The sequence below is a fragment of the Maniola hyperantus genome, chromosome 22 (assembly GCF_902806685.2).
Source record: "Maniola hyperantus chromosome 22, iAphHyp1.2, whole genome shotgun sequence".
NCBI classification, from domain to species: Eukaryota; Metazoa; Arthropoda; class Insecta; order Lepidoptera; family Nymphalidae; genus Maniola; species Maniola hyperantus.
In genome coordinates this window covers 2,162,654-2,188,729 of record NC_048557.2, presented here as the reverse complement: position 1 = coordinate 2,188,729, position 26,076 = coordinate 2,162,654, and the positions used below count along the sequence as shown (strand labels likewise).

General features: G+C 40.6%; 1 protein-coding gene across 1 annotated transcript in view; it reads left to right on the top strand.

Annotated features, from left to right (window-relative positions):
- Window positions 1–26,076, top strand: part of rk (G-protein coupled receptor rickets) — an 81,386-nt gene that overhangs the window by 25,212 nt on the left and 30,098 nt on the right. The window contains exons 4-5 of the mRNA XM_034980387.1: window positions 12,195–12,335; window positions 15,309–15,380. Of these exons, the coding sequence (XP_034836278.1) occupies window positions 12,195–12,335; window positions 15,309–15,380 (213 nt within the window). The remainder of the gene's footprint in view (window positions 1–12,194; window positions 12,336–15,308; window positions 15,381–26,076) is intronic.

Here is a 26,076-nt window from a genome sequence, read left to right as displayed (position 1 = left end):
GCAGTTGGCAATCCACATTAACATTACAATCGCCGCTCGCCACGAATATGACGACGGAATAACAAGCCTATAAGATTTGGAAGCGATCGAACAACGGGAGCAGGTGAATGCTCTCGAGGATTCCGCTCGGGTCGAGGAGGTCGGAGCCCTGCGCGAGGATATCAGATACGCGCGTCTCGTCCTTCCAATAACTTTCAAGGCGAAAGTGAGTAACGGGTTTTATCAACGCAATAAAATGTCGTTCCTTGCCTGCCTTAATTATCTCTCAAGTACCTATGTAATATGAAAACTGGTTAAGTGTGTGTCATAACATGCATATGGTAGGGTTCCGTAGCCTTTAATCTTGCTTAAAACTTTTTTCAAAATTGTCTTACCCGTAACTGAACCTAATAATGGTTTTAAAATTACCCCCCTAAGTGATAGCCCGTTATATATTTTTCGTAAATCTTTTTATATTTTATTTGATAGTTCTAATAAGTTTCAATAATTTTGTAAAGTGGTGATAATAAAAAGAATACCCGGCTGAGTTTGTTGTGGGCTCTTCTCAGACCTGGGTGCGTTTGGAACCCTCGTAGCTTTAGTTTTAAGTTTGCATTATAATTATCACCACTATATCTTACAAATCTAACACCATACCAGACCATCAATAAGAGTAATTTATTACCTATTTTGAATAAATCATTTGACTTTGACTTTGACTGTAATAAATTTCACATTTTTCGTAAGTATTTTATTCGATATTTGACAGATATCGTAGATATTTTTCTTATTCTCATGTTTGCAGGACTCCGAAAATACTTTTGTGTTTCCAAATTTTACAACTTAGTTTGTTTCATCTTCTTCTAAATCTAAATATATTAAAGGAAAAGGTGACTGACTGACTGACTGACTGATCTATGAAAGCACAACTCAAACTACTGGACGGATCGGGCTGAAAATTGGCATGCAGATAGCTATTATGACGTAGGCATCCGCTAAGAAAGGATTTTTAAAAATCCAACCCCTAAGGGGGTGAAATAGGGGTTTGAAATTTGTATAGCCCACGCGGACGAAGTCGCGGGCATAAGCTAGTATATTATAAAAGAAAAAGGTGACTGACTGACTGACTGATCTATCAACGCACAGTTCAAACTACTGGACGGATCGGGCTGAAATTTGGCATGCAGATAACTATTATGACGTAGGTATCCGCTAAGATAGGATTTTTGAAAATTCAACCCCTAAGGAGGTGAAATAGGGGTTTGAAATTTGTATAGTCCACGCGGATGAAGTCGCAGGCATAAGCTAGTATATTATAAAAGAAAAAGGTGACTGACTGACTGACTGACTGATCTATCAACGCACAGCTCAAACTACTGGACGGATCGGGCTGAAATTTGGCATGCAGATAACTATTATGACGTAGGTATCCACTAAGATAGGATTTTTGAAAATTCAACCCCTAAGGAGGTGAAATAGGGGTTCGAAATTTGTATAGTCCACGCGGGCGAAGTCGCGAGCGTAAGCTAGTGTAAATATAAAAGGGTTCTATACCTGTGCGCAACTTTACAGCTCTACTTACTTATAGTTTATTTAGCCAAAATGTCATTCTAAAGGCCGCTGCGCTGTACACTACTTTTTGCCGTGTACTGTACATACTTCGCGCTTTTTGAATGTACGTATTTCAAAATTCAAAACCTTCTATGGGTACATTTTTTGATTGTTGTAAAGTTAAATATAGCTATTAGTTTAATTTTATACTTATTTAAGTAAAGATAAGTGCGTAGGTAGTTAAATATCCAAGTATTGGTAATAGAAAAAGGGCAGATATGGTAGATTCGCGAACACTAGTCTCCAGCTCGAATAACCTTCTGGCGACCGTCTCGCCGGGGTCGAGAAAAAACCGCCTCGACGCAATCCGCGTCACTGAGGTCGTTAACTTTTGTACCCACCGACACGAGTACCTACGCAATACCACGAGCAGACTACTAAATCCTGATCGCCGATAGTGGGGTGCACCAATATCTACGATTTACAATTTATACATAAATAATTTAATCGACAGTTTGCAATTTTTTTTTATTTATTTTTTTAATTTTTTAATTAAGAATATTAGCCATGGTAAATGACTAATATTCCCCTTTCCTCTCCAACTAAGCGTCAGGCTTGTGCTAGGAGTAGGTACGACAATAGCGCAACGGGCGGGGTTTGAACCGTCGACCTTTCGGTTTTCAGTCCACTCCTTTACCGGTTGAGTTATTGAGGCTTTTTATAATTACATTCTCACTAAATAGCGCCAATAAAAAGTGTAATTTGTAAGGGTCCTAAAACTCGCAGAGCGTAAAATTTAACTCCTCACGCGCCATTTAAACTTTTTGTGTCAAATTTCATGTCAAAAGTACGATTTTAGTCATTATTTTAAAGGTAAACCGTACTTTTGACATTACAGTTGACCCATGGCGCGTGAGGAGTCATTTTGATTCACACTACCTGTAAGTTTCACTCACGTAAGTAACTTACATGATTAACTTACGACTTTATTAATGAAAATGTGTCAGTCCATGGTCTATATCATTAAATGTACCTTGTGTTCGGTATGGAGTGAGTTATGGATATCCTGATTGATAAACTGCAATCGATAAGTTGTCGATATCAAAGAAGATCAACATCCTAAGATGACGTGTAGTTACAGAGTTTTTTTTTAATTGTGTTGAAAAATGTGCGATTTCACGAAACAGTCAATTTAGGTTTAGCTCAAAGACTAAGTTGCTGTTAAAAGTTACGAGTACATAGTGGGCTACGAAAAAAAATTCCTTGGGCTCCTGTCAGGAGTGTAGAAGGTGACAGTTTGCAATTACATCCACTAATCCACCTAGCAGCCGCAAGTGTAGTTTGTGAGGGTCCTAAAACTCGATTCAGATACGTTTTCCAAGTGTTCACTGGTCACCGCACTCCATGACCCTATAAATCAGTGCAGTCGATTAATTAAACGCAGAACGTTTTGCAATCCGCTGGCAGTCGGCAGGCGGCATCCAACAAAAGAACAGGAATAGCAGCTTACTATTATTTATTGAAAAGCAGCTGATGTTCGTAACTTCGTCCACTGGATTTGGGTTTTAAATATTCCTTGGAAACTCCTTGATTTTTCCGGGTTAAAAACCTCTTATTTCCATCATCATGGAGTGCTATATATTTGTAGCAAATACTTGCAAAAGTCAAGATCGGTTCAGTGATTGACCCGTAAATTGTGGGTAGTACTAAACAAGGTTTGGAAATTACTGAAATATCTCTAGGGCATTTTCCAGGTTAAAATGTCTTCTATTTTCGTTTTCAGGAGTGCTATCTCTTTAGCGAATTTCGGCAAAATCGGATCAGTGGTTGAGCCGTAAAAGGTGTTGATAGAACGAGGCTTTGTAATATGGCATTTTCCAGGTTAAAAATTTCCTTTATTTTCATTTTCAGGAGTGGTCTGTAGCGAATTTCGTCAAAATCGGTTCAGTGGTTGAGCCGTAAGGTAAATAGATACCTACCAGACAAACAGTCAGGCCATACAGACAGACATACAGACGTACAGACAGACAGATTCCTTGGCTCTTAACCCTGAGCTGTGGCAGTGAGTGAGTGACTGTAGTAGAGTAATAACAAACATGAGGAATGTTTACCAGTGCCGCCCTCACCAACCCTTCCATTCGTGTGTCAATAAACTAACATAATGGAAGTAGCAAAATTACGGATATTCAATATGTCTGCTATTGTGGTCTGTGTCAACAAGCCACTTTAGGGGCTATTTGCACAGAACGAGACGTGCCGAGGATAATTGCGAATCCAGAGCGGATCAACTACAGAACGCGGCCGAAAGTAATGAACATAGACCTTTAGAAAAGGAGATAACAGATTTGTTGAGCGTTGTCCCTGTCGTTGAGACCGACAAAACGTCATAAACGCCGCAATGGAGCGACGGATAAACGTGATTTTTGCATGCGTATAGTTAAAGACCTGGAGAGTGATATAGGCTACTTCTTATCCCGGAAAATTAAAGAGTTCCTACGGAATTCCAAAAACTAAATCCACGCGGACGAAGTCGCGGGCATCCATCAGCTAGTTACTACTAATTTGAATAATCCTTATTAGTTTAGGTACGTTATAGTGAGCGTACTGGATATTATGTATTTCACCGCGATTATAATAGCCTCATCTGGTGACAGAAGGGCTGGCTCATTTTTTGCGCAACGGATCAGCCTGGCTGTCCAGCGCGGAAATGCAGCCAGTATTCTTGGCACCATTCCACGCGGGCATGATTTGTAGGTATAGTTATTAGATAAGGCTAGCTTTCATTGTAATATTTTCATTAAAAAATGTAAAAATATAATATGAAAATTATATTATCTCAATTTTATCAACTGAGTATGTACCTACATTAAGTAGTTTAATTGTTTTGCAAAAGTTTTAATGAAGGCATTTAGTGGAGCACTAAATCGTTCTCAGTTTGCTTAGCATGAGATTTTACGTCTCACCAAACGGGTTGCGAAGTAGAAGTGGCAATGAGCAGGGCACATAGTTTGAAAAACCGATAGAGAGAGATATAGGGTCCCAATGTGCTGGAATGGCGACCTCGCACCGGAAGGCGCAGCGTTGAAAGAATGTTGAAAGACCAAAAATTCTGAAATAAAGACGCATCTCGCAACGCAAACACCCGTTAGTAAAATAATTAATGAAATCTGTAATTTGAACAATCTTGTGTTTCTTTTTGAACACCATTTAGTGCCGAAACCCACGATAAACCCATCGCCGGACCACTAATGAACTGATGATCATGAAGATTTTAATTTCGCAACGTTGCAGCTTGGAGCACTTGGAAAAACTTAAGCTTCGTTATCAAGGCAGTTCAGCCCCCCAATTGTGTAAGAATAACCATTTCATGGCTATCGCAATCGTCAAGAAAATCTGCCATTTGATTGGTTGATTCGCTGTTTACATTTTTTCACAGCCAATCAAAGGGCAGAATTCTTGAGGTTGCGATAGCCATGAAATGGTTATTCTTACACAATTGGGGGGAAGGTCTACAACGCTCATTGCAACGCAACAGGTCATTGCAACGCTGAAGCAACGCTCGAATTCTTTCATCGTAAAATCTTATACTAAGCCCACAATTCACAAAGCAGTGCGGAGCGCGGGTATGTGGGGTGAGGGGAGAGAAGTGATTTATCTCGCGTCTTGATCGCAGCGTTTTGCTTACACTAGCAATTACACCCACTCCACTCTCGCGCTCTGTACACTTAGTTCATTACAGAAACATGACGCATGATCACTAAGTACTAATCACTAAAATTACTATCTCATTCAGTCTACGAAATTGAGCTCATAAATTTTCAATTATTAGTAATTACTTTAGTAATTGTAGTTACGTAAAAGATTTACTGTACATACCGTTACTATACTGTGTATTATTATAGAAAGGGCTTTACCGCAACAGTAGATTTTCGACCTCGTATGATAGATGGTTTTCGACATAATATTTATGTTTTTACCTACCTACGTAAAATTGACATGCGGTGTAACTGTGTAACTGTGTAAGCTGCTTGTAAGAACTGAGGCAGAGTGAACTAGACTGAAGTGACCTCACAAACCTAAACCAATGGTTCGTGTCACTATAAAAATAAGGCATCAAACTACAAAGTGCGAGATGTTCAAAACTCCTCAGTGCTTGAAGACTAAAGTCTTCGAACAGTGCGTGTTGCAAGTGATGACATATGGATACATGGTCGTTAATTATGGGCCTCATAAGAAAGCTCGGAGTCCCTCAGCGGGCGATGGAGAGAGCTATGCTCGTAGTTTCTCTACGTGATAAAATCAGAAATGAGGAGATCCGTAGGAGAACTAGAGTAACCGACATAGCTCAACGGGTTGCGAAGCTGAAGTGGCAATGGGCAGGGCACATAGTTCGTAAAACTGATAGACGGGGTCTCAAGGTGCTGGAATGGCGCCCTCGCACCGGAAGACGCAGCGTTGGAAGACCCCCCACTATGGCTGTGTGTGTCTGGTTGTATCGTGGCTGTGTCTTCCAACGCTGTGCTTTCCGGTGCGAGTTCGCCATTCTAGCACTTTGGGACCCCAACGTCTATCGGTTTTTCGAATTATGTGCTCTGCCCATTGCCACTTCAGCTTCGCAACAGTGATGCATATATTTAACATATTTGCAGCAAGGTTTGCCATCTCAATCGTGTACTATAGTAAAGTGTTGCACGCAGCACAGAGGCACCCGTGGTGCATCGATCGAGCGTCAAAGCTCGCACTCTCTGCTGTCTCTAGACCGCCCGCCCGCCCGCCCGCCCACGCAAGCTGCGTGCCCTTTGGCCTTTTGTCAGCGAATATGTTAATGGATCTACGAGTGGTATTCGAATCCCGGCCAGACACCTCCGAGTTGAATGGGTGTTGACTTAGCTAAACTTAACAGTTTATTTTAACCGACTCTTGGGTATTGTAGTATACATTGGGTATTATTTATTTTTCTTTATCACGCGTTTTACATCATGAAGACATTTAAGTAATGTTATCTCGAAAGAAAGCTGTAATAGCCTAGTAAGTAAGTAGTAATAATAATCTTTCTAAAGATAATAATGTATCTAGAAGTTCTGAGATGCCAATTGCGATGGCGAATATGTAAACGCACGGCAATAAACAAGTTTCGCACATGTGGAGAGACAGCATAATAACTGAGTAGGTACTGATGTTAAATGGGAAGCGGTTTGATCATTATCGGTAGGAACAACTCACTAATATGGGCGAGGAGTGGTATGTGTGTATATGTGACCTCCGGCGAGGGTCGCGTGCAAATGCAAATCTATGTGACGTACAGTGCGACTAGGATCTTTTGGCGCGTGGTCAAAAGCGGAACTAACGCCGCCATCTTGTAAAATGTCACGCTGTCCCTTGTATGTGGTGTTGCTAAGTAAAAAATCTGAAATTCACTGTTCATTTTTAAATATTCCATACCATATATTTTAACATTACGATAAACTGTTAATAGTTACCTACAGCATAAATGTGTCTGCATCTTATAACTATAATTAGCACTACGTAAATATAGTACCTATTTGAGCAGGTAAACATGATAGGTTGCAAGTCCATGGAATATCAATGGTTTTATTTTATTCTTTCTCGCTGTGGAAACAGGAGCGGCTTTCCCAATTTTCATTCAGTTAGAATTAGATAAAACTTACTCGATTTTCAATATTGACATTTTCAATATTTACATACCTCAAAATTGAGGAGATTTATTTGCCGGTAGCCTTTGTTCTACAACTACGCCCCCCTGTCTATGTCATTCAAGTGCCAAAGCCTTTTCGTACTAATGTGCACAGACGCTCGGTGTGTAGGTACCTATACCTATCTGCTAGGAGTAGGAATGTAACTAGTAACTACTTGATCATCCGTCGAGGCCGTGGCCGGTTCCTCGCGCGGCGCTAGGCAATGTGCAGTCTGCTATAAATAACCCTCATTAATATTATACCATATCATAACGAGAACGATGAGACGGCTGTAGATATTCCTACCTGTCAGATAATGATACAAAAACCGTGGCCCTACCGCGGTTGTTTGACAGCTACAATGTCACGATCGCAATCATCTCTGATTGGTTAATGCTCGCTCACTATTGGCCACAATTCATTGTTGCAAGAAGAATCGCACAAATTCAGCCAATCAGAACAATTGAGATTGTAATAATGATTGTGCAGGTTTAAGGTGACGCAGGACGCTCGACCGAAATTGGCTGCGCACGTGGGTAACATGTTTGCTTTTCACTTGACATTGTATGAGAAAGTTGAGAGGCACGATGATTTTCACCGAAATCAAGCGCGCGAAAAGGGTTTAGGAAAAGTATTTTTGAGAAAAAACTGCTGAATTTATGTTTGCAAGGTAAAGTTATTTCAACTAATGAATAAATAAACTACGTGTATTGATAAATTGTTTTAGAATTTTCATATCCCTAATCTTATTTATTTACGCCCAAAGTTGTCATTAATTTAGTGTTAAAATAGGAATCTTTTGAGCCTCGTAACTTTTAAATCAATATTTTTTTTAATGTTTTATATATCAATAAACCTAGATAATGACGAGATAAATCGATATAATTCTTAGTTTTGTGCGTACAATATCGAATATTGTTGTAATTTCCCTCCTACGTTTGTATGAAGAAAGCACCGAACTGAGTCCCCTTAAGACAATCGCCCTGGTCAAATGCGAGTTGGACTTGCACGCGTAGGGTTCCGTGCCATCGTAGGTACAAGATTATGTTTATTTTATTTTATTCAGATACAAGTTAGCCCTTGTAGGCTGATTTTGTGTTATTCTTGTTGCAACAATGCATTGTAGCACTGTAGCCAATAGTGAGTGAGCGTCAACCAATCAGAGGTGATTGCGATCGTGACGTTGTAGCTGTCATTCTACCGCCATCGAGCAGTAGATCTACTTAACTGCGGGTTTTTTTTTTATTTTTTATTCAGGTACAAGTTAGCCCTTGACTGCAATCTCACCTGGTGGTAAGTGAAGATGCAGTCTAAGATGATAGCGGGCTAACCTGGAAGGGGTATGGCAGCTTTTTTATTAAACCCATACCCCTTTGGTTTCTACACGGCATCGTACCGGAACGCTAAATCGCTTGGCGGCACGACTTTGCCGGTAGGGTGGTAACTAGCCACGGCCGAAGCCTCCCACCAGACCAGACCAGAAATTTAGAAATTATAAAATTCCAAACCCCTGCCAGGAATCGAACCCGGGACCTCCCACTAATAAGACCACAGCGCTCACCACTGCGCCAGGGAGGTCGTCTTGCTCTCCTTGTACTAATACAATTAATCAATTAAACGAATGTACTTGTACGGTGGGCTCTTGTGTATTGCGAATGTGTGAGTGAGGAGCTTTCACACGCTCGCGAATATTTCGCAAGCACGACGCGGATGCAATCCTGATGATAGAAGTGAGGTCGCCGGATACATTCGCACACTTCGACAAATCCAAGGTGATGGTTGTTCAATTAATGCCAAGTGTACAGCGACTCTCAGGGGCGGATTAAAAGAATCAGTGGTGACAAGCTTTCGATACTTTTTCGATAGCTTTATAATAAAATCCCGCAAACTATTTTGGACTTACCTTTGCACAAGTTTAAAAAATTTATTAAAAATATGCTCCTGAAAAAAGCATATTACACAATTGAAGATTATCTAAATGATAAAAGAGCGTGGATTTGTTGACCTGCAGCTCGTTCCAGCAACGCACAAGACTGCAAATACTATTTTATACATGGCATAATCTTGTACCTATATCAAATATTTGAAAAGAGCAACCGCCGAGTTTCTTGCTGGTTCTTCTCGGCAGGAAAGGCATTCCGAACCAGTGGTAGATGCATCCGACTATTCGTAAGCACTTGTAAAAGTTTATACGAATAAAAAAGATTTTCATTTTCATTTTAAGTCAGCAGTGATCATCAGCATCCTCCTTATCAGTATCAGTAGGGACTTCTACACGCTACGGTCTCGCATCAGATGAATCCAGCAGCTCCCTATGACTCGTTTGATATCGTCTGTCCACCTATATTCCGCGACAGGTTGAGATTGTAATAGAATAGAATACAATAGAATAGAAATCATTTTATTGGTTGATCCAACACACTATAAACACAAACACAAATATTTACAAAAAAAAACATTCCTTAAAATCTAATTCAAACAAAATATAGGTACCTAGTGTCTAAAATGTGTCGTGCCAACGAAAAGGCCCGAACTCAGCTGAATGTTGTGGTTACACGGGGTGTGAGGCGGGGAACGCCCCGCACACCCGCACGTCACCAGCGCTCGCCTGCACCGGATTAACCCTCCTCGATTGCCATCTCGACCTGTCGCTTACTATATTGGGAAGTCTTCCAACGCTGTGCTTTCCGGTGCGAGTTTGCCATTCTAGCACTTTGGGACCCCAACGTCTATCGGTTTTTCGAATGATGTGCTCTGCCCATTGCTACTTCAGCTTCGCAACAGTGATGCATATTTAACATATCCGCAGCAAGGTAATCGCGAAGCCGGTAAAGATGTGAAAACCCATTTATCAGCGCTACATGAAGCAAAAGGCGTTAAATGTGATAAATGAGTTAGGGTACGTCGCCGACAGAGGCTCCGCCCTCGGTGCGGGAGCTCCACAAAGTTGAAATAATTTTAGGATTTCTATGTAGGAAAAAAAATGATAAATTGATGCCTGTATTTAATATGAAATTATGGACGTTTATTACCGAATATGATGTCTTTAGAACAGAGATCTTGGGTTTTTGAAGGGTTTTTGTAGCATAAGTATTTAATTTTAAAACAAGTATACTCAAAACTGAGCACGAGCCATAGACTGCACATTGTAGAAAAACAAATCTTAGTTGGACTTGTAGGTATATTTAATATTAATTATTAGTCTATGACCTGCGCAAATCGCAGTTGCAACTTCAGATTGCAATTACCTTTCGCGTGCAGTATACTGAGTATATCAAAGGGGAGTATATCAGACGATGTGAGGAAAAAATAGTATGAGGCAATCGTATCCAAAACTGGCCAGTCGGTAACAAAATCAAAAGTAGATTTTCTTATAACGCGAAAACATGGTGCAATCGCTTATAAAATCGCAAATGACCTTACAAGCTCCCTACGGCTATTAAAAATAAAAATTCATAAAGAATTTTGTAATATTTCGAAGGAATTCCGCCCATTCACGTAGGCATGCCGCGCCCGCCACGGTTCGCCGTACGAGGAAAATTACCCTTAATTCTACGTTACAGTGGCATTATTGTTTTCCTTTAATTCCATTTGCAAAGCTATATTTACGTAATAACTTTCCTGTCGCCATAAAAAGTATTGTTATTGAAAAAGAAATGACTGTAACAAGTGATATATGTACTTATATATATTCATTCGATACTCTTAGCCAAATGATAGGTTTCTTGCGATAGGGACGATGTATCTTGTACTTATTTATGTAATTCTACTTATATAACTTACCGCTTGATATGAATCTTGGACGAAAATAGAGATCATTGGGGTAAAAGAACTGTACTTAGATGTAAGTTTTAAATAACTTTCTTTCTGTAATTGTAAAGTATGTAGGTATTGTTTCTTTTGGGATACACGTTTCTCTAGTTCCTTAGTTTTTTGTTTTAGTCGACTTCTCTCAGCCATAATTTAGCCAAAGTCGCTATTTTCAGAACTGCGCTTGTGTATTGCAAGTTCGAACTAACTCTCACATTGAATTCCAAAATGTAATGAGATGATTAGATAAATAGAAAACATTTTTGTAAAGGATAATGGGCAATATACAAAGATCTTGGTCCTCAGAGCGGTCACTTCAGAAATTATATGATTTAGGTATAAGTTGTACGCAGTTTAAACCCGAGATAAAACTAATTTAGGAAAATAGTTACGAAACTTCAAAATGTGGCTTAGCTGAAACTGAAGAAATTTTTTTCATTCTGTCCTTTCGATATTTATATATAAAAATTGCAAAATATAAGTTACACTAAGTACCCACTTAGGGTATAAAAAAGATAGTGTTACCACCTGAAGTTCTATTTTAGCCTAAATTACCCTAAATCTCGGTCAACGTGAAAAAGCTTTAAGGCGTCCTTAAATCCGTCGGGCCTTAATGATTAATAATAGGTATTTGCAGTGTGACGTGGTATCGTAAAATTCTACGACAACGCACTACGTGTCGTGGGACATGGAAAAAGTTTAAAGTGCGATGTCGTTCTTGCGATAATCTACTCAAATTTGAGTCAAATTTGGTTTAAGCCTCAATAGCTCAACCGGTATAGGAGTGGACTGAAAACCGAAAGGTCGACAAAGGCGGGTTCAAATTCCGCCCGTTGCACTATTGTCGTACCTACTCCTAGCACAAGCCTGACGCTTAATTGGAGAGGAAAGGGGAATATTAGTCATTTAATATGGCTAATATTCTTTAAAAAAAAAACAAAAATGTGTACTGAATTTTGATACAGCTACTTTTTATCCCGGACAATCAATGAGTTCCCGCGGAATTTTTAAATAACCCATAGCCACGCGGACGAAGTCACGCCGGGCATCATCTAAGTAGTTCTTTTAGAATAAAAAAAAAAAAAGATTCCGACGAATTGAGAACCTCCTCCTTTTTTTGAAGTCGGTTAAAAAGATTTGTCTTTGACTTTTCCTTAGGTCCTTGGAGCACAACTCGCTGTCGTCACTGGAGGCGGACACGCTGTTGGAGGTGCGCGCGCTGCGCGTGCTGCGTCTGGCACACAACGCCTTGCAGGAGGTGCCGCGCGCGCTCAACCACACGCCGCGACTGCAAGCACTGTTAGTGCCCACCACATTACTATTTGTTCGTTTCTCGGTAGCGTCATGACTCACGACTCACGAACACGAGTTTTCATGTAACAGACAGACAGAGATAAACACACTTTCACATCCTGGCGCAGTGGTAAGCGCTGTGGTCTTATTAGTCTTCGGACGTAGGAGGTCCCGGGTTCGATTCCTGGCAAGGATTTGGAATTTTATAATTTTTAAATTTCTGGTCTGGTTTGGTGGGAGGCTTCGGCCGTGGCTAGTTACCACCCTACCGGCAAAGCCGTGCCGCCAAGTGATTTAGCGTTTCCATCTTAGACTGCATCGTCACTTAACACCAGGTGAGATTGCAGTCAAGGGCTAACTTGTATCTGAATAAAAAAACCGCGAACTTCTAGAATTGGAGACCTATGTCTGAACCACTAGGTTTTATAATCACAACGACACGTGAGGGAAACTAGGCTAGAAAAGCCCATGCGTCGGCGGCGCCGCGATGCTGTAGACGATGACCATAAATCTCCCGGTTTAGTGTCCGTTCACACAGACCGGCTCGTAGAGCATCAGACGGCGCTCTTCTTTTTACACAGACCGGCGGCGCGTACAGTGCGTTCACAGTTATTTTACCTCTGGCTGTAAGATTGGCACCATTGCAAATCACACAATAATAAACCCTAAGCTCTAAGGAAATAAGCAAATAAAGCAATGGTGCCAACATGACGGCAGGGGAAAGTTATAGTGAACGGACTGTACCTTTGGAACTGGGCGGAGAAAGCGCGAAAGGGTACGCAAGCGGAGCTATTAGGCTGTGCGAGAGCGGAAGAGCTCGTCATCAGAGATCGAACGGCTCCTGTTATTTTTTCACACTAAGCGCGTAAGGTTTGCTCTCAAGCATTCTCAATAACAAAAGGTGCAAAATGTAAAAATAAACCTTATTCCAACTATCCAACACTCTATTTTAATCGCTATAAAAATCTGCTCTTCTCTGAGCCGCGGGGTGATTACGTATCTCGCGACAGGTTTGCGTCAGGCGTAAATTTGGCGATCATTGCTGTCAAACGTCCGGCTAGAGAGAGACAGTAATAGCCACAAAGCAAAATAAGAAGAAGAAGAGACAGCAAATGAACTTTCGCATTGCTACTGCTGTCGCGTTGCTGTCGCTACTGCAACGTTTTACGTAATCACCCCGCCGGTCTGTGTGAACGGACACTTATGTGCGTAGCAATGCAGAGCCACTTAATGTTTTCGCGCCTTCCGATAGAAGCGCCATTCTGAAATAGATTCACTTCAAAATAGGCCAATTCATATTTTTCCGAGCGATTTAAATAGCTCGACTAGTCCGACAAAGTAGTCGAACTACTATTTAAATTGCTGAAATCCCAAAGTTTTGGACTTTACCTTGGTCTGACTACTTACCCCGGAATTCATAGTCAAGATAGGGGCTTCTTTAGAGGACGATTCAGACGATATGTGTGTTTGAATAAAGGTTGAATATGACACATGTCTCTAGCCCTTGAATTCCAGTTAGGTAGTCATTTATTTAGTGAAATCCAATGTTTTGACATTTGACTCATGAATTTTAATCAATCCTAGGAGTGCGCTTGCGAAGTTGATTAAAGTATTGACAGGGTCTTTTATAATTCGGTTGCGAAGTTGATTCAAGTATTGACAGGGTCTTTTATAATTAGGTTTATTGTAGTATAGTGATCAAATAAAAGTTTTCTTTCTTTCTTTCAAATTCAAAACTCTCAACTTCGGAAGGAACTGGAAGCCTACCGCATGTACAAGAAAGCTCCTACCATTATGTGATTAATGAATAGGGGCCACGACCCTCCATAAAGAATACAACTCAGAGAGATCAAAAACATTTTTAAATACTACCTAACCACATATTTTAATGTAGATAACGGCCACGATTAATTTGATGTTTTTATTTGTCGATATTTCAACCCAATTGCACGGGTCCTACATTAAAATAAATAAGCTTAAAATGATTAGTACCTTACCACCTTAAATTGATAATTTAATTGGAAGGTTTTACGATCGCGAAACGAGAACAAGTTCTCAGTTATAGACTTGTTTTGCACAGATGACGGATCTGATTGAATCAATTATATTTATACGTACAACTGGTACAAAACTGGAATGTAGAGCTGTCGACTGTTAGCGCTCACATCTATTTATGACGAAATTAGACCACTTGTCCTACTTCAATGTTTTTATAAAAATGTTTATAAGCTCTAACCTCTAACGGTCTAAAATAAATATAATCACTCCTATCTGTTTTTCTTATTTTTATTCAGATACAAGTTAGCCCTTGACTGCAATCTCACCTGGTGGTAAGTGATGATGCAGTCTAAGATGATAGCGGGCTAACCTGGAAGGGGTATGGCAGTTTTTATCTGAAATCTCTCGATAGATCGATAGATAGATTACTTAGCAAAGTTATTATGTCGAAAATTGTACAGACATGGTGCCCTTTGGCATTTTTTGACAATAAACACGTCGCTAAGTAACTTATCGAGATTATCGGAAAAATTGATTTTATTTCGGGCCTAACTAATGACAGCTGTGATAATATTTGATCCTAAAGTAAAACTAACAAAAAAAAATTCAAAAACTTTATTCGATCGATAAGTGAAGTGTAATTTTGCATTTCAAATTTCGTTGCGAAAATGCTACCCGCCATCTTTTTAGGCTCATGAGCTGTCATGACGTCACATGGATTGGTAATGCAACGGTAATGAACATAAAAAGACTGTAGCTCTGACCGCGTTCTACGGAAAGCGGAATCTATAGTCGTGAGCGTTCCTAAACTTATATGGCATGAGATGATGGAGATAGCATGAAGTATTCATTTCAATTTAATTTTTTGCAATGCAGTTGCAATGTCAGTTATTCTTCCCTCTGCGTAGCTGCTGCCTGCCTTGCTCCGTCTGGAATGAATCGCTGCAGTAGCTGTGCTGCAATAATCTGTATCTGTTGCAGCAACCTGGCCAGCAACCTGCTCACAGAGCTCACCGCCGCGTCGCTGCCCGACCTGCCCTCGCTACATACGCTGTGAGTACCTACAGATTTTGGCTAACTACCATTTTTTTAAATGTTAATGTCAAATAATTTGTTTAAATAAACTCCAATTTTCATATCTTCTAACTTCATGTTTGAAGAAACTTCACACATGAACAACAAGAACTTCAAACATGAAGTTATGAAAGATATGAAAATCGGTATTCTGGGTTCCGTACCTCAAGGTGATATTGAGTAAGTGAGGTCTTTTGCAGCAGGAACATTTCTAATAAAGAAAATCTAAAAAGATATGCCCCCTGAAATCAAGCTTATGATTATTATTGTCGCGATTGCCTGAATTTGTAGTAGTCATGACTTTGTATTAAAGCAAGTGTACAGTAATTATATTAAATAGCTATATATAATTATTGTGCTATGGCTAATAAGATTCAATTACTATATAATTCCTGGTTATTTCTTTGCTGTTAAAAATAAAAGAATATTTACTTACTTATTTTATTTTAAAACAATTTGTAGGTATAACTCCATCAAATAATTATTGAAAATCTTAGCCGACAGTAAAGTGCCGCGGGTGGAGCGGGAAGGGGTGGGCTCACTGCTCAGCAGATGGCTGTGATTCACAACATTTCCCACGCGTTCAAGTTTCTCTACGGTTTTCAATCGCCCTTCAGCTCCGGCGTAAAAACTTTACTGCATATTATGTACTTACAATTCACACTGGAGTCTGAACAGAGTGCGTTGATCTGCAACACGCTCTCCTAGAATTTCGCGCTGACATGGCATCGGGGTTCCAGCTGAAAAAGCCGGTTTCTTTCTTTCTTTTCTTTCAACGGCGTGCAATGTCCGTGTTGCTATGAAATAGCGTCGGAATCCTTGCGCTTTTCGTAGGTACAAGTTGGTAGCACTGGGGACTGGGGTCAAATGCGACTGGCGTCCTTCTGAATCTATCTGAGATTGACGTAGGTACTTGTGCTATTAGGCGACAGGTTGGGATGCCAATCGGGGAGAGAACGCCCCGCACACCCGCATAGCCCCCGCTTTAACCGGGCAGGCGAGCGCGGGTGACTTGCGTGCAGTGGCGTGCAGGTCATAGAGGCATACATGCACTGCTTACCCCAGTTGTAACAGATCAATGCATATTTTCATTATGACCTGCTAGTAAACGGGTTCCTACCAAACTAATGCATACCCTGACTTCAAACTCTGTGCACGCCACTGCTTGCGTGTGTCCGCAATCGTGCTTAGTGCTGGACGAAGGAGCGACCCGAACTGGCCTACAGTACGCGGCAGAAGATATTGTACATCGACCTTTAGAAAGAGGTCGCGGATTTGTAGAGAGTTGTCTCTGTCGTTGAGACCGAAAAACGTCATATAGGTGTGAGTGACAGACAACGCTCTACAAAGTCGAAAATGTCATTCTAATGGCGATGTACATTACTTTCTGCCTAGTACTGCGTACAGTATAGTACGCGATAGTTCGAGAAGGCATCACAACAAGCTGCGGGATAGCGCGGATGACGTGCGGGTGTGCGGGGCGTCCTCCCGCCTCACACCCCGATTGCCATCTTGACCTACCGCGGACATAACGCGTCTACGCAGGTTTTCGCTCTTGTACGAAACTGACCTTTTTGTTGCGAAGGTGAGCGGGTGACGACTGACGAGCTACAACCCGCCGCGCGCCGTCTGCCGTGTGACAGTTGGCGACCTAATATCTAAGAATTGCTGTGTCATGTTATATCGGGCGTGGATACCTATTAGCATAATTTATTGTGTAGTTTTAATAATAATTATTATAACTGGGAATATTTTATTTCGATTAGATAAATAAATATATTATGTAAGTATGTTTTAGTAGGTAAAAAAATACTTTGAGTATTGTTGTCGATGATAAGATTAGACAGCTTAACTTAACCTCATGGGACATCATATGAAAGGGCTTACTTGTACATTCTAAAACAGATTTTTATTTATTTTTGATTTATGGTGCAAATTGTCGATAAAATACGATTGTAGTACAGAACCCTCAGTGCGCGAGTCTGACTCGCACCTGTTTTTTATTGCTTAAAATTGAGTTTCAGTCGTTAATAGTCGAGTGGCTCTAAAACCTTTATTGGGCCATTAACCGCCACCGCTGGCGACAGAGGTGAGGCCACTCATCATTACCGACCCTAGTTTGCATAAAGCCTGCGTCACACACAAGGCGTGCATCACCTGCATGACGTTACCCTATTTTTGAAAATTCAACTCTTGAGGGGTGAAATAGGGGTTCGAAATTTTGTGTAGTCCACGCGGACGAAGTCGCGAGCATAAGCTAGTTAAATCATATAAAAACCGCGTGGTTCAGTCCTTAAGTTTTACCGGCCCATAGTTTGCCTAAATGAGTGGCAATCGATTGTGGAGATGCTTCACACAGAACAATGTCGTTAATTCGGGTTTAGAGCCCTTACAATCACTCTCCATAGACGCTCACTTTATATTGAGTACCTAGCTACTACTGAAATGTTTATCTTATTAATTGCTTCTGAAGTCACTAAGCTGGTACCTATTAGGTGATCATTCAAACCTTGAGCAAAATTAAAGTGTTCTATACAACTCAGCCTTGATGACGTTTACGGTTTACTGCGTCTGCGACGTTTGCAGACTGACATCGTACGTACTAACGAAATCTTCCATGTTATTGTTTTAATCCATACTGATATTAAGTTATTATTTATTAAATACTAAAGTGCATCTGATAGCTTTTCATAGACATGCTACTTTTGCCCCGGAAAATCAAAGAGATTTAAATATTCCTACAGGATTTTTAAAACTTAGATCCTAAAAAAACTGTGTGGCGCCGTCCTTAAGTTTTACCGGCCCATAGTTTGCCTAAATGAGTGGCAATCGATTGTGGAGATGCTTCACACAGAACAATGTCGTTAATTCGGGTTTAGAGCCCTTACAATCACTCTCCATAGACGCTCACTTTATATTGAGTACCTAGCTACTACTGAAATGTTTATCTTATTAATTGCTTCTGAAGTCACTAAGCTGGTACCTATTAGGTGATCATTCAAACCTTGAGCAAAATTAAAGTGTTCTATACAACTCAGCCTTGATGACGTTTACGGTTTACTGCGTCTGCGACGTTTGCAGACTGACATCGTACGTACTAACGAAATCTTCCATGTTATTGTTTTATCCATACTGATATTAAATAATTATTTATATGCTAAAGTGTATCTGATAGCTTTTCATAGACATAGGCTACTTTTGTCCCGGAAAATCAAAGAGTTCCTACGGGATTTTTAAATCTTAAAAAACTGTGTGGCGCAGTCCTTAAGTTTTACCGACCCCTAGTTTGCCTAAATGAGTGGCAATCGATTGTGGAGACGCTTCACACAGAACAATGTCGTTAATTCGGGTTTAGAGCCCTCACAATCACTCTCCATAGACGCTCACTTTATATTGAGTACCTAGCTACTACTGAAATGTTTATCTTATTAATTGCTTCTGAAGTCACTGACTGCCGAATTTAATTGCGCAGATCTGGTACCTAAAGGTGAAAAGTATTAAAACCTTGTCTGTGTCGATTGAAACCATGGATATAGAAAGTAATAATTCTTAATTTCTTTGATTAAAACATTGTTTCTATTCTCTCTGGTGATTATGGAGACCAATCCGAGTGTTAAATAAGTCCCACAAATTGCTATTTCCCTGGAACCACGTCTCATTAAGATCGAAATGACGTCATTTTGACGTCACTTCGATCACAGTAGACGACGCGGACAGTGGTTGCAATGGGTCCCGGGGTTTATAATCGGATCCCCCACGACATAAAAAATGCGCAAAACATTAAGATTTTTAAAAGAAAAATGAAAATCTGGCTTGTCGAGGAGTGTTTCTATAGTTATAATGAATTTTTTCTTGGGAAGATCCAAGACTAAATTGTCTACTTAATATTTATTTTATTTTATTTTATATTTTTAAGAAAATCTATTATTGTAACAAGAATGTGTTATTAAATATTAAGAAAAAGAATTTAAACTATTTTAATTGACGTAGGTATAATGTGTATTTATGAATAAATGACTATGACTATTATTATAGTCATAGTCATTTAACTTGAACTAATGTGAAAGCAACTTGTAATTTTTTTTAGGATATACTTAGGAAATATTCCCCTTTTCCCTCCAACTTAGCGTAAAGTTTATGATAGGAGTTGCTTAGAAGGAGTTGGTACGACAATAGTGCAACGGGCGGGTTTGAAGTTTGAACCTCACCCTTCGGAATTCATTCCGCTCCATAACTGTTGAGCTATAGAGGCTATTATTGAATAAATGTTGCTAAATATTGTCTTACGCGATTAGTACATACCTAATTATCTCTCCTCGTATTTAATTTTTTTAATAATATTAAAGGTTAATATAAGTTATAATATTAATATTAAAACACATTGGTCCGGATGTTATAAAAATAGATCACTGATTTAAACGAGCTCGCAAGCATATTATTTAAACATACCGAGCGGAAACATAGTGTAGGTATCACGTGTGATACTAATCGCGAATTTTTGTTTTGTATTCCCGACGCGCTCTACAAAAATAGCACATCGATTAAATACCCAAAGCGACAAAAAATTAGGTATGTATGCATTAAATTATAAGCTTTTCAGCAGGCTTGTTGTTGATCGTAGTTTTGTCATAATAGTATTAGATTGACGACCTCCCTGGCGCAGTGGTGAGCGCTGTGGTCTTATTAGTGGGAGGTCCCGGGTTCGATTCCTGGCAAGGGTTTGGAATTTTATAATTTCTAAATTTCTGGTCTGGTCTGGTGGGAGGCTTCGGCCGTGGCTAGTTACCACCCTACCGGCAAAGCCGTGTCGCCAAGCGATTTAGCGTTCCGGTACGATGCCGTGTAGAAACCAAAGGGGCATGGGTTTAATAAAAACTGCCATACCCCTTCCAGGTTAGCCCGCTATCATCTTAGACTGCATCATCACTTACCATCAGGTGAGATTGCAGTCAAGGGCTAACTTGTATCTGAATAATAAAAAAAAAAAAGAAGATGACCGCGACTGCGTCCGCGTAAATATAGGTTTTTTAAATCCCGCGGGAAAATCCCCGCGTAAGATTATACATTTTAATTTTGTCGCCTGTCGACTTATTCTGACATTCCTTGAATGCGAACACAATCTGACTAATAAACACATCTCATTGATAAGCAATTAGCTTCCCCTGGCGTGCCCTGGCGCCCTCGAACCCGTAGGCGAGCCGGCGCCTGTCGAGATTTAGCGAACGGCACGTGACACTTCCAAGGGGAATCCTGTGCTTGGGTAATCAGTACCCTTATTATATCAGTACCCTTATTATATCAGTACCCTTATTATATCAGTACCCTTATTATACCGGTCTTCTACACGGACCTCGTCTCATCGGCGGGGAACTACAACCGGCTACGGGAATTCGCGCACTATTGGCATAAGAGGCGATGCAGCTCAGAGCGTACAGGTGCCAGGCCGGCACCACGGAGGAGCAGCAGCGGAGATCACAGCTGTCATAGTGACGTCTAGCCCCCAAGGGGGGAGAGTGAGCATAAGGGACAAGGAAGAGACAAAATAATTTGTAGGGAGTAAGAAGGCGCCCGGGGAAAATGCCAAGAGCAAGTACCGAACGGGCGCCCTCCCGCGATTCGGACCATATAACCGAGAGGTTGGTGGGGCCATGGGAGGTGGAGGGTTGTCCCAGTACCCTTATTATAAATGCGAAAGTGTGTTTGTTTGTTGGTTTGCTGGTTTGTCCTTCAATCACGTCGCAACGGTGCAACGAATTAATCTGATTTTTTGCATGGGTGTAGATAAAGACCCTGGAGAGTTACCTAGGCTACTTTTTATCCCGGAAAAATCAAGAAGTTTCCACGGGTTTAAAAAAAAACCTAAATCCACGCCGACGCGACGAAGTCGCGGGCATCAGCTTTCATTGCAAAAAGTGGTAAATTAAACTAGTTAACGATGCAAAAGAACTTGTAATAAGTCTACTTGAATAAATAAATTCTATTCTATTCTATTCTATTATGTAGTTATATATATGTAGTTTGTACCTATTGTACACGCGACCGGCGAACGTAGAATTACAATCCCTTTTCTTTAGGTATACATATATCAAAGCATTCATTGATTTAGGTATAATTTGTCAATCATCATCACCCAATCGTGTCACACTGTGACTCGTTGGGAAGTGCGAAATAATTATTTTTTCCCCATTGAGTCACACTGTTATCAGTTGCAACTTTTTTATTCATTGTAATTCCCAACGAGTCACACCGAGTTTTTTTTTCGATGGACTCCCAACGAGTCATAGTGTGACACGATTCAGTGCGCCTCGTTGGGAACCCATCATAATATATGATGTAGGTCAGAAATCAAAGCGACACGATGCTGATTTGTGAATTTTTGAGTGAATAAACTCTTCACTGCGTTAGCGTAAATTCATTAAAGTACGGATCGTTGACTTTATCGCACGCCTGTATGTAACGAACGACGGCGTTAATCATGCGGAAATTGGCTCAGTAATAGAAATTCACATGACTGAGCCCTTATTCCCAATAGCTATTCGTAAGTCGTAACGCGTGGTATAAAGGCCAACGCATACAGACAGAGTGGAGTCAAGCCGCAAGTGTCTTTTTGATACAGAAAATTGCGTATAATCGCTGGTTTTCTCCATAGTCTGAAGATAGTACAGCATGATGATCTGAAATCCTGATTTTAACGAAAGGTACAAAGATAGCTTGTATCCCAGAGACAGACATGAACTACTTTTTTCCGGGGAAATTAAAGAATTCTCACAGGAATTTAAAAAACCTTAATCCACGCGGACAAAGTCGCAGATATCACCTAGCCGATACGCGTCTCACTCCATCCATATAAATGCAAAAGTATGTTTGTTTGTTGGTTTGTCCTTCATTCACAAACGAACAACGAATTGACGTGATATTTTGCATGTATATATAGATAAAGACCTGGAGAGTGATATAGGCTACGTTTTATCACGGAAAATCAAAGAGTTCTCACGGAATTTTTAAAAACTCAAATCCACGCGGACAAAGCAGGCATCAGCTAGTAAATAAATAATTAATTAATTTGAATTTTAAAACTAACGATTCCAACTACATAATATATTAAGGGTGGTTGCACCGGAACCCGTGTGACGTCAACGCGACCAGCCCGCCCGCCCTCCGCCCCGCCCGCCCACGCGTCTCCGTGAACAAAATATATCCCTCGTGACTTTTCCTTATCTCCTCGCTTCGTGGGCATCTCAATTAAATTGATGCCACGGTAATTTGTGTCACTGTAGACGACGAAGCCACTCCGAGCTTTGAAATAGAGCCGATAAGTATCTCTATCTTACCCATTACAAATAAAACACAACGTTCATTGACCCCTTTGTCTAGTAGAAGTAGACAACCTTCTTTGTTTACTCATCTTTTAAGCTTGAAGCATACAGAACGAGGCACGACGTAGTACTAATTGCGCGACAACGTAAACGATTTGTGATACAGGAACTGTTAAATTATGTGTGTAAACATGTGTGTATGTCTAAATAAATAAAAAAAAAATGTGTGTATTCTCTGATGCCCGCGGCTTCGCCCGCGTGGGTTTAGGTTTTTAAAAACCGGCCAAATGCGAGTCAGGCTCGCGCAATGAGGGTTCCGTACTACAGTCGTATTTTTTCGACATTTTGCACGATAATTCAAAAACTACGATGCATAAAAATAAACAAAAATCTGTTGTCACCTTTCATAATATGATACCACACTAATTGATATAGTCACTCACTTCGAAAGTTGAAAATACTAATTATTAGTTCATGACCACAATTTAATTTTTTTTGTGTGATCTAAGCCTAAATTCACGGTTTTCAGATTTGCCCCAAATGTCAGCTATAAGATCTACCTACCTGCCAAATTTCATGATTCTAGGTCAACGGGAAGTACCCTGTAGATTTCTTGACAGACAGACAGACAGACAGACAGACAACAAAGTGATCATATAAGGGTTCCGTTTTTCCTTTTGAGGTACGGAACCCTAAAAATCCCGTGGGAACTCTTTAAGTTTCTGGAATAAAAAGTAGCCTATATCTTTCCGCGGGACGTAAGCTAACTCTAGTAAGATAGAAGTAAACAATTAGCAGCAATGTCCATAAACGACGCAGACGAATCAATCGCAAATATTAGTTTGTGCAATCTACAATGTATGGTACATTGTGAATTTCAATCATTTCAGCATTCGCTCGATTTGCGAATGTGGAGGGATAAGTAATTACATGCAATAAATCCTATTATGCCTGACGTCTATCACAGTGTAAAGAGAGATACAGTCGTCCGATGCCTTTGATTTCGTGCTAAATGACGTCAACCCTTCAACATAGGGACCTAACTATTGTGCACGACAGATTGTTGAGATGGCACCCGCGCTATCCCGCAGCTTGTTGTGATGCCATCTCGAACTGTCGCGTACTATACGTACAGTACAAGGCAAAAAGTAATGTACATCGCCATTAGAACAACATTTCGACTTTGTAGAGCGTTGTCTGTCACTCACACCTATATCACGTTTTTCGGTTTCAACGACAGAGATAATGCTCTACAAATCTGCGACCTCTTTCTAAAGGTCGATGTATAATGTTATTTGCCAGTTCGTCGCTCCTTCGTCCCGCACTTACCGCACGATTGCTCCGTCCAGACGGCTTCGTCGAACTTCTGTAGTCTGTAATTTCATATCTTTACTCTGTGGCATTATACACAGGGACTAATAGGATTGTGTGGGATGGTTCGGAAGAAAACACACTGTTCTAAGGTTTCCCTTGAGACTTAAGACACTGGGAGAAATATGGGTATTGAATTGTTTGTGAATATGGAAGTATACTTTAGTAATTACTACATCTTAATATATAAAAGGAAAAGGTGACTGACTGACTGACTGATCTATCAACGCACAGCTCAAACTACTGGACGGATCGGGCTGAAATTTGGTATGCAGATAGATATTATAATGTAGGCATTCGCTAAGAAAGGATTTTTGAAAATTCAATCTCTAAGAGGGTGAAATAGGGGTTTGAAATTTGTGTAGTCCACGTGAACGAAGTCGCGAGCATAAGCTAGTATTTTATAAACTAAAGAGGCGGTTTCGGTCACTACAAGACTATATTCGAAGCGCAGACTCTCTCTAATCCAACTCTGCATGATCGCGCGCGGCACTTCGTAGCCTCGCGCCCCTAGGCATGTGCCTAGTTTACCTTAGGGATAATCTGCCTCTGGGTATCTGGATAATAAGTACACTGAACTGTGCAACCTGTCGGACGTAATCTAGCGCAGAGCGATCTCTCAAGTCGCATTCTGTAATACGCACACCTATCTGCCTCGGCACCTATCAGTCGAGTCGTCCCGTAGTTTGTTTCACGCTTTAAGCTGGCGATTGAACCTGCATCATTTGAACCCTGAAATCAAACTCTTGACCTGCCGCAGTGGAATGGGTGCCTTATACAGAATTGCCCATTCCCGCTTAATAGCTCATAACGTTAAATAATAATAAACCCTCGACTTTAATGTCCGCAAACATTTAAAATAATATATTTTGTCAAACAATTTAACCGCTAAATGGCCTTTGATTGATTGATTGTAAACTGCCGTTTTATTGTGATGCGCGTTAAAAAAGCGATATAGCCCAGTAGTTAAGACGTCGGCCTTCCGAGCGGGGCGTCTGGGGTTCGATCCCGGGCACGCACCTCTAACTTTTCAGAGTTTATTGCGTTTTCAGAAGTTGAACATCACTTGCTTTAACGGTGAAGGAAAACATGGTGTGAAAATCTACATGTCTGTGAGTTTTCCATATTGTACTCAAAGGTGTGTGAAGCCTGCCGAACCACATTTGGCCAGCTTGGTGGACTGTATTCTAAAACACTCATTATGAGAGGAGACCCGTGCTCATTAGTGATGAGTTGATGACCCATCGGCGATGGGTTGATCATGATAATGATTTTCTCTGTTTACACGCAATGAAATTCAGAACGCAAACAGAACATTTCCTAAAAACATTTAGCTTTTTTTAATAAATGTTTAGTTTCGCGAGTTCTATTTGGAAATAAACAGCCAGTCATTTGTTATTGTGAACGCGGGCCCACGCTTTTCATAATATTGTACAAGGAAACTTAATTTATTCCTAATAGATTTCCCGTGTAAAATTAAGAAAGCTTGCTTTGAAAACTTACCTACTCAGTCTTCCACGATTCCACGTAGGTATGCCTAAAACAATATTCCTTTCGTAGGTATGTTTTTTTTTCAGTAAAAGGTTGGACCTTTAGTGCTATCTGACCTATTGAAAATTACGCAATACCTAGGTATAGTACGCGACAGGTCACGCACAGGCCCCCCGCTAACCCGGTGCGGGAGAGGAGCGGGTGTGCTTCCCCCCGCCTCATACCTCGATTGCCATCTTGACCTGTCGCGTACTATACCTACCTATATTTGGAATTTCTGATGGGCTCAAGGCAGTTATTCTATTCGCTATATCTGGGCCGCAGCCCGCAACCGTTCTCAGCGCGTCGATGAGGCGATACGACAGCTGTGATATATGACCCTACCCTCTTCCTCCCTCGTCCTGTCCTCTGCCCCGTGTCATCCTCCCGCAGGATAATAATTTCAACGTGCACACATGTGTTCTATGAGGTTTCCGAACAAGGTGGACTCAAGGCAG